The 13,658-nt window shown below is 34.9% G+C and overlaps 1 protein-coding gene across 1 annotated transcript; it reads left to right on the top strand.

Moving 5' to 3' along the window:
• The first annotated feature begins 146 nt into the window (after window positions 1-146).
• slc35g1 (solute carrier family 35 member G1) lies at window positions 147-12,239 on the top strand. The gene is made up of 3 exons (XM_049465030.1): window positions 147-911; window positions 4,440-4,617; window positions 7,099-12,239. The coding sequence occupies exons 1-3, from the start codon at window positions 584-586 to the stop codon at window positions 7,844-7,846; spliced, it is 1,254 nt and encodes a 417-aa protein (XP_049320987.1). The 5' UTR covers window positions 147-583; the 3' UTR covers window positions 7,847-12,239.
• Window positions 12,240-13,658: the final 1,419 nt, after the last annotated feature.

Raw genomic sequence — 13,658 nt, 5'->3', positions numbered from 1 at the left:
TTCATCCATCCATCCATCTTAAATCTTTTCACAATAGAAAAACAGATGGTATGTTGTTTCTATGTTTGTGTCACATAGTTAGCAATTCTCTGCCTTACATTGAATCTTGTTTTGATAAAATATGTGCATGGGTAAATTCCTTTATTGGTTTTAAAATTTCTTTATAATTAGGAGAAATAGGAAATGTAAAGTATTTCAAAGTTGCTGAGATGGTGTTTACTCCTGGGTAACTGCTAATTACTGCTAGGGTATATTACAGATGTTATCTCAAAAACATGTTATTGCATCTTGGTCGTAGCTGCTACAATAATTCAGCTGAATCGTGGTGAATCGGTTCAAACGCATCAACAGATTCAGTTCACAAAACTGATTCGTCCAGAAGAAGCACGTGGTAAAAGAAGGCGGTGTTCCAGGTCTCTCTCGGCGGCTCCCCCTGGCGGCGCTGCGGGTACTCGGTGAGCGCTGCTCGGCTCCAAGGTTAATCATTCACCCCGCGAGCCGCCGCGCTAGATAAGTTACTCCTCAGGGGCCGGCGCGCGGAGCGGTACTTTCATCAAGGTATGCGCGCCTGCTGCATCTTAGCATGGGCGATTTCAGGAGTAGGAGTGGTTCTGAGAGTGCGGCTGATGAAGGTGGTGCTGACCCGGTTCTGTTGGTTGTGCCTTGTAGAGAGGAGGAGGATGAGGACGTGGCGACCGTGGTGTTGGTTCGCCGAGCCGGGGAGGAGGAGGAGGGCTCTGGAGCGGCCGGGCGGCCCCGGGAGGACGGAGGGGAGGACGGGGCTCGACTCCCAAAAAACTCGCGGCCTACCGGCGTCCCCGGGCGGCTGCTCTCGGCCGTGTGTCGCAGCTGCCGGGGAGCAGGACCGGAGCGCACGGGGCGGCCAGCAGCGGAAATAACAACAACAACAGGTAGGCTGAGTTTAAAACTAATCACCTAATATTCTATTAATAACCCAATAATATCATAATTAATAACATGACAGCCAGGGTTAATATAATACACTAACATCAGCTAAACCTGCCCCTCACAAATACACACACTTTAGACACGAGAATGTGAAGGCCCCTGACAGCAAACAACATTAAATAAACGTTAATAATTAATTTTTAAGGTTGATAATGGAAACACAACATTTGAACAACCTTTATTGAACCTTTCTCTTCCTGAGTAAATGTTATTTCATGTTTGCATTACATATTTTAATGTTGATGATGGGAAGACAACATTTAAGCAACTTTTAGTTTACATTGCCCTATACTCTTATAGCAGATTTTTTGGTTGAAATACATATTTTGATGTTGGTCATGGAAAAACAGTCTTTAGTTCACCTTAGAATAAACGATATGTTGTTTTATATATGTTAATGTTAATGAATGATGGTGAAACACCATTTAAACCACGTTTTAGTTAACATTGACCCATACCCTTTTAACAAAAACATCGAATAAACGTTAACAATTTTAGTTGTAATACATCTTATGATGATGAGGATGATGAGGATGTAAAACCAACATTTAAACAACCTTTAGTTAATATTGCCTATACACTTATAGCAAATAAACATTGAATAGACAATTTTTTTTCTTGCATTACATCTTTTGATGTTGATGGTAAAACAACCTTTATTTAACATTGTCTCTTATTCTAATAGCAAAAGAAATAAACATTGAATAAACTTGTATGTTATGTTTTATTATGTCTGTTAATGTTAATTATGGTAAAACAAAGTTAAAACCACATTTAATTAACCTTGCCCAATACCCTGACAGCAAAAACATTAAATAAACGTTCTTTAACATTTTTAGTTGCATTACGTCTTTTAATGATGATGAAAATGGAAAAACAACTTTAAAACAGCCTGTATTTATCTTTGTCTCAGGCAAAGGTTAGTGTTGAAATTGTGATCTTCTAACCGCACAGTTACATAAGCTCTCACTCAGTGACCCAGTGGTAATAAGAGCCACACGGTACATAACTAAATACTAATAAATTAATCACCCTGAGCTCCTGCTCAGTTTACATCTCTATACATGTAGAGTACAAAACTTAACTACTTGAATCTTCAACTCTGTATATCTTTAGTTTATTTAACACTGAAAACTTAAAAAAAAACACTAGTTACAGTTAAAAGGATCTAGTGGTCCATATAGCGTGAATATTTGATAATGTAGGTAATGTAGGTCATGATTTGTAAAAAATAAATTAGATATATGATGACCATCAGAGAAACATCAGTTGGTTTCCTCTAACTTGCATCAGCTCCAGAATGACTTTGCACTTTAGGACTTAGGAGCACATGAAAAGTTCATTTGTTTGACATGGAGTCAGGAAGTGGAAAAAAAAAATATATATATATTTTCATCATTATTAAAATGGCTATTTTATATCAGGATATATGATGATGTATAAGATAAAACATTTTAAACACATTTCTTATATTTTAAAGTACAATGTTCTGTTTCTGACTTATGTTCATTAAACAGGAAGTTACTATAGGCATTATTATTTTTATTTTTTTAGACATTTTTAAGTAATGACATTTAATGTGGACTTTTTGGGCAGTTTATATTTAGTATTATTATTAGTAGTAGTAGTAGTAAGGCTTGTCCCAGTCATTTAAAAAGTATTATATACCACGATAGACTGATGATCTAATAGCATGACAATGTAAATGAACACCCATTATAAGAGCAATGAACTTTTATGTGACGTTTTTGTGACGTTTTATACTTTATACTATATGTGTGAAATCAAGGTCAGCTTTTATCAGGTCAGGTTTTATTGTTACATCACAGTAACACAGGTGAACAGGTTGGTTAAAATCGTAGGCGCTTCGTCACTCAAAGTAGCAGCAAACACAAAAAATACAAATACAAAAAAGATATCACAGTAAATCACATTAATATATATTTTAAGTCTTGTCTGTAGTAGAAGTAGTATTTGTATTATGATCACTTTACCTTTATTTATTCAGAGTAATTGGTTTGAGGTAACAAGTTTTTTTTTGTTTTTTGATTTTTTTTTTCGAGCGAGCCTGGCCACATGAAGACTAAATAAATTAGAACAAATTAAATACTAATTTAGTTAAAATGGAAATACACATGGGGGAAAAAATGTGCACGATAAAAAGGTTTATATGCTGCACTATATATCCTGCACCTGGTAGAATTTTTGTTGTTACATTATTTTATTTGTTGTTATTTGTTACATCATTTTTATTTTGTTTATTTTATTTTATTATTATTGTTTTTTTTTTTTTACAAAATCAGTGTCTTGGTGAGTTACTGTTTAGGAAATTGACAAAAGTATTTTTTGTGTAAACTGAGTGTGTTAAAGTGTTATATTGATACTAAATAAAACTTTTTTTATTTATTTTTGTTGCAGTTGTATATTCTTGAAATTCTTTAAAAAATAATAATAATAATAATAATAATGTTTTGTCATTGAGTTGCCAAGAATATCATTACGGGAGAATACCCTGAAATATTGTGATCTTATTTTACAGCTAAACCGCCTACACCTAGTTTACATGCATTTATTATGGACATTAATGTCGTTGTGTTATTGGATTTTCAACTGTTTCTTTTTGTGCTGTTCTTTTCCTGAGGGAGAATCAGTGTACTGTATTTTTATGTCCATGTTAATCTGTTTATACTCTCAACCACAACTGTGTGTAATTTGAGATGGGCCTTAAATTGACTCCCGTTCACCCTGTTATATGCAGGAAATAAGCAGTTGATTTAATCGCAGGGGGAATTACGAGTCTTATTGCAACAGCTACACAATCTTTGCAGTGCTGGCTTTGTGGGAAGGTTGTATGAGTCATTTCAGGAAACAATAGCTCATTCTTTCTGTGGAAAGCTGAAAATGAACTGTTAAGTGATGATGGAAGTCTTTTAGCTCTGGCTAAGCCTGATGAATAGACCTTTGTTATGTTTCCAGACCTCTTGTTGTGGTCAGTCCGAGAGATGTTGACACAATTTGGCCCTTTTCAAATCTTGGCATCCTCATGACCTTGGGGATACCGAGCGAAAGGTCAACTCATCGACAGGTAGTAAAAAAAATCTCATGTAACATTATGTGATCCTTTGTTACATCAATCCTTGCTGTCTTTGTTTACTCAGTATCATCTCACATGCATTGGAAGACCAAATCACTGAAACCCAAATCTCTGCATGCTGTGCCTCACCCCTCCATTTCATTCCAGTCATGAATCAAAATTCATATCACACCCCACAAAGCCAAATCAAGCAACGAGGGTGTCGTGTCCCATTTCCATTATTATTTTGTACAAGTTGGCAAACTTAAGTGCGAGTGTTAAGTGTACGTGTGCTGCACAGTGAGCCAGAAACTGTAAAACACATTAAATCATATGTAGCTGCACAATAAGCAATGTTTAACGACTGTCTCTTTATGGTTTATTTGTTTCATTTCAGCGGAGAACAAGCCAGCATGTGCTGCTCTTGGACTCGTCTACACTCTGCTGGCCTCGGTTTTCTTCTCAATCGCTGCTCTCCTTGTGAAGAAAATTGAGGGCATGCATGCTGTTGAAATCAGTGCAATACGGTGCTTTTTCCAGATGCTGTTTGTTATTCCTCCTATGATCTACTACAAGTAGGTACAAATCATGCCTAGTGAATGTTATCATTATGGCTGTTTAAGCTTATCACACATAATCCATGTATTAAAGACGCACTGTACAGACCAGTGTCTGTATTTAATCAGCAGTTACTGCAAGATTACAATAGATACGAAAGAAAAAAACAAACAAACCTCAGACTGAATGTTTGGCGGCAACTAATGATTATTTTTAGTCGACTAATCTGACAATAAAACCTAGGCTTAACCACGTTTTAACCACGTGTTTTAGTGTGGAACCACATGAGTGAGTGAGCAAGCAGCTCTTATTATACTAATGCATCTTAAAAAAGTAGAATATCATTGAAAAATTACTTTTTTCTGTAATTCATTTTAAAATGTGAAACTTTTATTGTTGTTGATTATGGCTTACAGCCTATGGAAACCCAAAAATCAGTATCTCAGAAAATAGGAATATTATATAAGACCAATTGGTACTTTTGCCAGTGTGGGCAGTGTGCCAAGTCCTGCTGGAAAATGAAATCTGCATCTCCATAAAAGTTGTCAGCAGAGGGAAGCATAAAGTGCTGTAAGATTTTCAGGAAAACAAAACTGCACTGACTTTAGACTTGATAATAAAACACAGTGGATCAACACCAGCAGATGACATGTCTCTCCAAACCATCACTGATCATCAGTAAATTTTACATTTCATTTGTAAATCAAGGGAGCAGAGTCTGGAGGAAGAGTGGAGGGACACACAGTCCAAACTGCTTGAGGTCTAGTGTGAAGTTTCTACAATCAGTGATGGTTTGGAGAGACATGTCATCTGCTGGTGTTGATCCACTGTGATTTTGTTTGTGATTTAGTATAGTAATCGGTACCACTTTAAAATAAGACTACGTTTATAAAGGGTTTACAATTAGTTTATTAATGGTTACTAATTAGGTTGTAAATGTCTTAAAATTCATTAATAATCAGTTATGTGGGTGTGGGTTCACTATTTGGCAAACAACAGGTCTACGTACATTTCTACGTATGTGTTATAACTGATTATTAATGATTTTTAGGCATTTACAACCTAATTAGTAACCATTAATAAACTAAACCATTTATAAACCCTTTATAAAGGTAGTCTTATTTTAAAGTGGTACCTAGTAATCTAATGACTATTATTCTAAAAGTTTTTGTGTGGGCTCTTTTACAATAATTCAGCCACAATAATGAAAATAAAAATGAACACTAGTAACAGGTTTACGTCATAGCAACCCTTTATCTAAATTCAATTTATCAAAATGATTATAAATGAACAATTTTGTCTCCTGGGTAATATGTAATATGTTGCAAATATATTTGTACATTAGTGTACTGGATGGAAAATAAGTAAAATGGTTTACAAGCTGTGATGTTGGTTTAAGATAATCTCTAACCCGTACACGTCCGTTAAAGTAAACAGAGAAATATGAACCTGAAATATAAACATTAGATAATACATGGAGTAATATTACGTTACCATAACAGCAGCTGTTACCACTAATACTGATTTGCTGGCCTGAACAATTATTAGAAAAACTATTTCGTTTTTTGTATATTTTATTACTGTGACTGTGCACATCTTTAGGTTTAATTTTGACAGGAATAATATATTTAAATTTGAGTGATCCTACACATTAGCAGCAACGTTTATTTAAACAGTGTTTTTTAGCATATTATTTCTTCTGTACATTGTTTGTTAGCAAAAGCACAAAACATCAATCACAATCTCAAGCTGAATGTAAAAGCCTTATATAAGAGTTATGTCTGAAGTAAGATGCTTTAATCAGAAATAGCTCATTTTAAACTTCAATACCAGATTGCATCAGAAAGAAAAAAAAAATTTGTTTATTTATTTATTTTTATTTTTTAAAGTTTTTTTGTCCATTAATTTAAAGAGTTAACTAATCCATTTACTTATTTATTTGTTGTAAAGGGGTGTCTATGTGGAAGCGTGTGTGCTTGATTAAAATAATTTACCCAGAATAATAATAAAAAAAAATCAGCATTTTTTTTTTTTTTTTTATTATTTAGGTATTTTTCTTAAAAACACATAATATCCATGTTAGGGCTTTATTCTGCAACATAAAATACCCCTGTTGTAAATCTTAAAATTATTAGAAATTATTTTTGCACTGCTCTAATATAGTTATTATTTTTTGTTTTATAAAAAAAATGTATTTTTAAATTGTTTTTACTGGCTTTTCTTTTCTGATTAACTACATATTAGCCCAGTGCTAAAATAATTTCTAATAATTTTAAGATCCTTTTCAGGTAAAGGGTTGCTATGATCTGAATCAAAGGTTAACACAGAGGTATTTTGTGTTGTAGAATAAAGCCCTGAAGTGGACATTATGGGTTTTTGAGAGAAATAATGAAATATTTTTTAACAATTTCCCTTTTTTTTTTGTCATTCTGGCTAAAAGATTTTAATCAAATTAACTTGTGTGGGTATGTATAAAAACTGCTTGTCCTGTTTTAAAGCACTGGGTTTATAGGGCCGCGTGGCATGCGAATCTACCTGTTCCTGAGAGGGTTTCTAGGCTCCAATGCGATGATCCTGCTGTACTATGCCGTGCTGCAGATGCCCCTGGCTGATGCCACCGTCATCATGTTTAGCAACCCCGTCTTCACGTCTCTGCTGGCCTGGATTTTCCTGAAGGAGCGCTGCACCATCTGGGATGTGGTCTTCACTGTGTTCACGCTTACCGGTGTCATCCTCATAGCCAGGCCTCCTTTTCTGTTTGGTGGAGAGCCAACGGGAATTGAGGGCGATTACACCAACCACATTAAGGGCACGGTGGCAGCCTTCGCTGGGGCCATCGGGGCAGCCTGCACTATGGTGATTCTGAGGAAGATGGGCAAAAACGTCCATTACTACCTTTCCACCTGGTACTATGCTGTGCTGGGCTTCATCGAGTGCATCGTGGCCTTGTTCATTATTGACGAGTGGACGATGCCGTCCTGCGGCTGGGACCGGTGGAACCTGATGGCTATCGGCATTCTGGGTATAGCTGGGCAGATGTTCCTGACCAAAGCTCTGCAAATCGAGAAGGCTGGCCCAGTAGCGCTCATGAGGACTATGGACGTGGTTCTGGCCTTCGTCCTGCAGTTCCTCTTCCTCAATCGCAGTCCAACCTGGTGGAGCGTCGGTGGAGCTCTGTGTGTGATCAGCAGTACCAGCGGCGTGGCGCTGAGAAAGTGGTACAACAGCAGCAGACAACAAACCTGAGCTCCACCTGAGTTTATACATTTATAATTTTATTGATAAAACTGAAAATGAGATATTGTGCACTAATTAGCTTTTTTGTAGCAACATTTTATATTCAAGGTCGTAGACCAGTCAAAAGTTTGGATATACCTTTTAATTTAGTGGGTTTTTTTTATTTATTATTTTTTTTCTACATTAATGTAAATGAATACTGAAGTCATCCAGACTATGAGGGAACACATAAGGAATCATGTAGTAACTTGAAAGTGTTAAACTAACCAAAATTATCTGGGGTGCTATTGACTTGCGCTTATCCTATGCAACAGAGGTAAGTCTTGCTCTTCTATTTCTGCAGTGGTCCTGATGAGAGCCAGTTTCATCATGATGTTTTTCATGGTCTTTGTGACTGCACTTCAGGATACTTCACAGCTCTTGAAATGTTTCAGATTGACGACCTTCGTTTCTTAAAGTATTTTTTTCTTCTCTTAGTTGAGTAGTTCTTGCCATAGTATGGATTAGAACATTACTCAATAGGGCTATTCACTGTATACCTGTAACTCTACCTCTTCACAACTTTAAAACTGATGCTCTCAAACACATTAAGAGGGCAAGAAATTCAAGAAATAACCCTTTGAAGAGGCACAGCTGTTACCTAAAGGCCATTCCATGTGACTCTACTTCATAAAGCTGAGGTGCTACTTTGAAGAATATAAAATATGAAACACATTTTGGTTCGTTTAACAATTTGTTTTTAGTTACCAAATAATTCAATATGTTTTTCTCTGTAGTTTGGATGACTTTAGTATTAATCTACAATGCAGAAAAAAATAATAAGAAAAAAACTTTTGACTGTACTGTACATTACAAGACTTTAGCTTAAAACCTATAAACACTATTTTTTTAGAGAGCAAATACTCTCTAATTAAGTGGGAATATATATGTCATATTTTTCTAAATTATACTAAAAGCTTTTCTACATTTTATCTACTGTATATGGAGATAAAACTGTCTATATTTGTAGGGCCTTATTATAACATACTGCTGGACAGAATATTGCTGGAGAGAGTATATTAACCTAGAAAACCACTAGGTTTTCACTAGATTTGCACTTGCCCATTGACATTGGCATTATTTTAGAGTGGCATAAGTAATACATTTTATTATTAAAATGTGTTTCTACTGTGTTTATATATTTGATTAATTTCTATGAAGAAGAGAGTCTGTCTGTTTTGAGATGTTTTATTTAAAGTTTGTTAATCAGGGCATGTTCTATTCAAGCAGTTCATGATACTTGAAACAATAGATTTAACCAAAGTTTACTACACAAACCAAACCTTAACAAGATAAGTAGTGATTTATTTATCTTTATTTATTTATTTAAAAGTAGAGCAACCAAAGTATTTTAGATTTAGGGTGTGTCCCAGTTGTGTACTACTGACTGACTATTTTTTGAGTATGATGTATGTAGCATTATCCCACAGTGCAGCACAAAAGAGTCCTGTGAGTGTCCTGTGATAATGTCCTGCGAGTACAAAATGGGTTAGTACATAAATATTTTGTGTACTTTTAAAACTTTTCACACCTGCCTAATTAACATTTATTATAATGCGTATACTAGGTTTAAAGAGTGGGTTCAAAAAATATTTCATTTAAATAATCTGATATTGATTCATAAAAAAACCCGAGCTCAGTATTTAACCCGGTCTGCAGTTAACAGACATTCTGAAATGTAAAATTCGCTCTCCCTCTGTTTCTATTACATCACAGTGCAGAAATATGATTCACGCAGTTTCTGAATCAGTAGTCAAATTTTTCCAGTGTATCCAGTTCTGAGACAGCACATGACTCACAGCCAGAGTTACAGGCCTATGAATAAAGGCAAAGACCCAATCCCATTTTGCCCTACCACTTAGCCCTATCCCTGTGTTTTGTGCATGCCTAGAGGCAGGGTGTTATAATTCTTGTTAAGGATGTCCCAATAAAATTTTTTGGCCCCTTGAGACCGAGTCATTTGGAACCGATACAGACTACCAATCAGATGCTTTTGCAATGCAGCTTAAAAAAAGACAGAACACATCCAAGTTGTTAAGGTTAAGGTTTTTAAATTCGGTAAGTCTTTAATTATAATTGAAACAACCGTATCAAAACATAATATTTTTAACAAAAAATAAACATATACTAAATAGCAAATACTAAATAATTTACATTTTAAATGAACAAAATAAAAAAGTCTGCGAAATCAAATATCAGACAGAAATACCTTGTCACAATTTTCTGAGTACACTGACGCAACAGAAATTGCATTTTAAACTTGCATTTAACTATGTATAGTTTAAAATGTGAGGTAATGGATATTCCTTGTGAATCTGTTAAAAAATGCATATGTATCTTAATATTACAACTTTAATATTTGTTTCTATGTACTGACTTACCAGGGGGAACCAATTAATTAGCACACACACCCTCACAGACACTGAGGGAGAAAATTGTGCTAGCAGTACTGTGGCTAATTGTACTTTACACAGCTGTTCAATAGGAAATAAAGTTGAATAAGTTGTCCCTCAATCTCAAGCCCGGCTATTTTTCCACCACGCTTGCACTGGCAGAATGATACACCATTTGTAAAAGCCTTGTCGCTACTCAAATTCACACTGAACCTGCACTATAGAGCTTTAATGAAACGACTAGCACTAGTCTACTGTTTACTGTCTATTTCTGTGTGCTCACTCTCCACTTCCTGTTCCAAACCTTGTGTGATCAGACCCAATATCCAGTTACATATTCAGATTGGGGACATCTCTACTTCTTGTTAGGCTGGAGTGGTAGGTTAGGAAATGTGTTTTTTGGGAGGAACACTCCAAATAAAGGGCTATGAGAATCACTGACAAAACAGCTTTGGCACAAGCGACCAAAGAAACCAACAAATTTGAGTATTTTATTTGTGGAAAATTATGAAAACCATTATATCACCATAGTTGAATGTGTAGTTTCAATGTTTTATGGCAATTATTTTTCACAACAAGCATAAACAAATCTCTGCTGTCTGTTACACCATTTAAGGCAAAACAGGAAAGTTAGCTATAAAACTATAAAAGTACAGTTAGCCACAGTAGGCTATTGCTAGCATACACACACCCACCCTTACAGACACTTTCCTGTTCCGCCTTAAATGGTGCAACAGACAGCAGAGGCTGCAGCATTTAAGGTGAAACAGAAAAATAAAATAAAAGCTAATAAAAGCTCCCAGAATCAAAGTAAAATTAAGGAATGGACAATAATAATGAATTGCTGCACCACCTGCCCCCTTTCTGGAGACATACGATAAAGCCCTAAAGTTAACTAGTTAACTAGCAGCAGCTAGGTCACTGAACTATAGCACGTAACTGCTATAGCTATACCTGTATCAGGTTCTTGAAAGGTTTTCTCAGTTCTTAGGGGGAAGATTTTACCCATTCTCCTTGTAACTCTCTAAAAAACAAGAGGTAAGGTTACAAAAATGAAATGGGTTTGGGCCTAAGTGGACTTGTTTGACTGGTGGATTCTTGTATCCATCATTAGCATCTACACTGCATTTGGTGGATTCCGTTTATGTTATTTCTATTCATATGCAAACAAAACCTGTAATTGTAACGGAAATATCCCTAAATAAATCAAATAGACTCAAATTAAATCAGTACTTTGTGAATTGAAATTCATTTGGGAATTCTGTGTTGATACCCAGCCCTAGGATATAACTTATGGTATTAGTCTGCAGTGCACAGTTGGGATGCAGCCTTTGTCTACTTTCTTAGTCATAGTTGATACTTTAATGCCAGATTCATCTCCAACCCTTATGTTTCCACTGTTGCTTATGAACTTCCTGCTGTTACGTTTGACCTATGGAATATGATGTATTGTTATTGCGTGTTTGTTTTGTAAAGTTGCAAGATGTTGAAGCACTTGACACTGACTGCCTGTGTGTAATTTGATCAGATGCACTTACAGATAATGGTTTATTGATTAAACGCACATTTGTTGTGAGACTTTGTTGCAATACCATATCTGTTCATATCCATCCAAGTTCATTCCTTGGTGTTATTTATATTTCTGTAGAATTACCAGCTTGAATGAAGTCTTCCCTAGGCTTGAGTGTTTTTTATTATTATTATTATATAATTATATACAATTTAAAACAAAATAAATATTTGTTGTTGACCACCAGTTATCCTTTACTACCCACGTTAACCCTTTAACGTTCAACTTGGCTCTTAGGTACATAGAGCACATTTTGAGTCACTATATCTGGTTGTGCTATTTCTACCAATAAGGGTAAAAAATATATATTTTCTTTGTATTTCAATGGTATGTCATGAATGCAAACCAGCAGTGCTTTATACCATATTACAATAAATAAACGGAATTCAATCTCAAACAATCATTGGTTACAAATCTAAGTTTCTGTGTTCATTTTTTTAATTATTATTATTTTAAGCACTTTAATGTTTTATTTCATTTTTTGGTATTTGTGGTTTGTGATCTTATCTCACCATAAAGTGCCATCTCAGACCCTTGGTAGAAGTGTATATTAAAAAAATCCTTAAAATTGTGTTTATTATTGCCTGTAGTAAATAATAATAAATTGAAACAGAAATCCTTCATTGCTCTTTCTTTCTCAGTGAGGGCGTAATGGGTTAATGACCTACGGTATGTAATGTTTTTTTTTATTTATTTAGGGAATTCTCTCATTATTGTAAGATTTCAAGTCATTATTTTGAGATGTTAAGAAATGGCTTGACTAAAGAAAGAACATTTACAGATTTTTTTAAGAGCAAAAGGCGTATATAAATAAGGATTTAGTATGAAAGTCCATTCCCATCACTTAAAATAAAAAAAAAATCAAGCACACATTTTATTTCATTATTAGTGAATTACGATTTTTTTTTTGAAATACCAAATCATAATTTTGAGATACTATCTTATTATTTTGAGATGCAAGGCAATTAATATGAGATATTGTAGATTGTTTAGAAGCTATGTAAAACCTTCACTGGAGAAAAAAAAATATTTAAAAAAAGTATCTCAATAATAAGATAACATCTAATATTCTGACTTAGCAAATTTGTGCTAGGTTTTTGTTGCAGGAATGGGCTTCCATATAAATAGCTTTTTACTAAATGAGAAAAATATGTGGTGGGTTTTTTCCTTATTTTAAATGTCTGTAAAGTGTGATATTGAAGAGAACCACGCCCTACATTTTTATTATTGTTTTATATATTTGTATACACTGCCTGCCAGAAAAAGAGTATATCATTAAAAAGTTACTTTATTTTAGTAATTCAGTTCAAAATGTGAAGCTCATATATCATATAGATGTATTACACACAAGGTGACCTATTTTCTTATATTGTTGATGATTATGGCTTACAGCCAATATAAAAACCCAAAAATCAGTGTCTCAGAAAATTAGAATATTATATAAAACCAATTAGTACTTTTGGCAGTGTGGGCAGTGTGCCAAGTCCTGCTGGAAAATGAAATACACATCTCCAAAAGCTGTCAGCAGTGGACCAACAGTAGCAGATGACAGATGTCTCTCCAAACCATCCCTGATTGTGGAAACTTCACACTAGACCTCAAGCAGTTTGGACTGTGTGTCTCTCCACTCTTCCTCCAGACTCTGCTCCCTTGATTTACAAATGAAATGTAAAATTTACTGATGATCAGTGATGGTTCGGAGAGTCATGTCATCTGCTGGTGTTGGTCTAATGTGTATCCTCTGCTGAAAATGCTTATGGAGATGCAGATTTCATTTTCCAGCAGGACTTTGCACACTGCCAAAAGTACCAATTGGTCT

Source organism: Astyanax mexicanus, chromosome 15 (genome assembly GCF_023375975.1).
Source record: "Astyanax mexicanus isolate ESR-SI-001 chromosome 15, AstMex3_surface, whole genome shotgun sequence".
Classification (NCBI taxonomy): Eukaryota; Metazoa; Chordata; class Actinopteri; order Characiformes; family Acestrorhamphidae; genus Astyanax; species Astyanax mexicanus.
This window is presented reverse-complemented; position numbering and strand designations above follow the sequence as displayed.

What these genes read in the sequence shown, in the direction of transcription:
- slc35g1 (XM_049465030.1), top strand. Translation starts at nt 584, where the DNA reads ATGGGCGATTTCAGGAGTAGGAGTGGTTCTGAGAGTGCGGCTGATGAA. An exon ending in GGAAATAACAACAACAACAG is followed by an intron (nt 912 to 4,439) that starts GTAGGCTGAGTT and finishes GTTTCATTTCAG; the next exon opens with CGGAGAACAAGCCAGCATGT. An exon ending in CCTCCTATGATCTACTACAA is followed by an intron (nt 4,618 to 7,098) that starts GTAGGTACAAAT and finishes CCTGTTTTAAAG; the next exon opens with CACTGGGTTTATAGGGCCGC.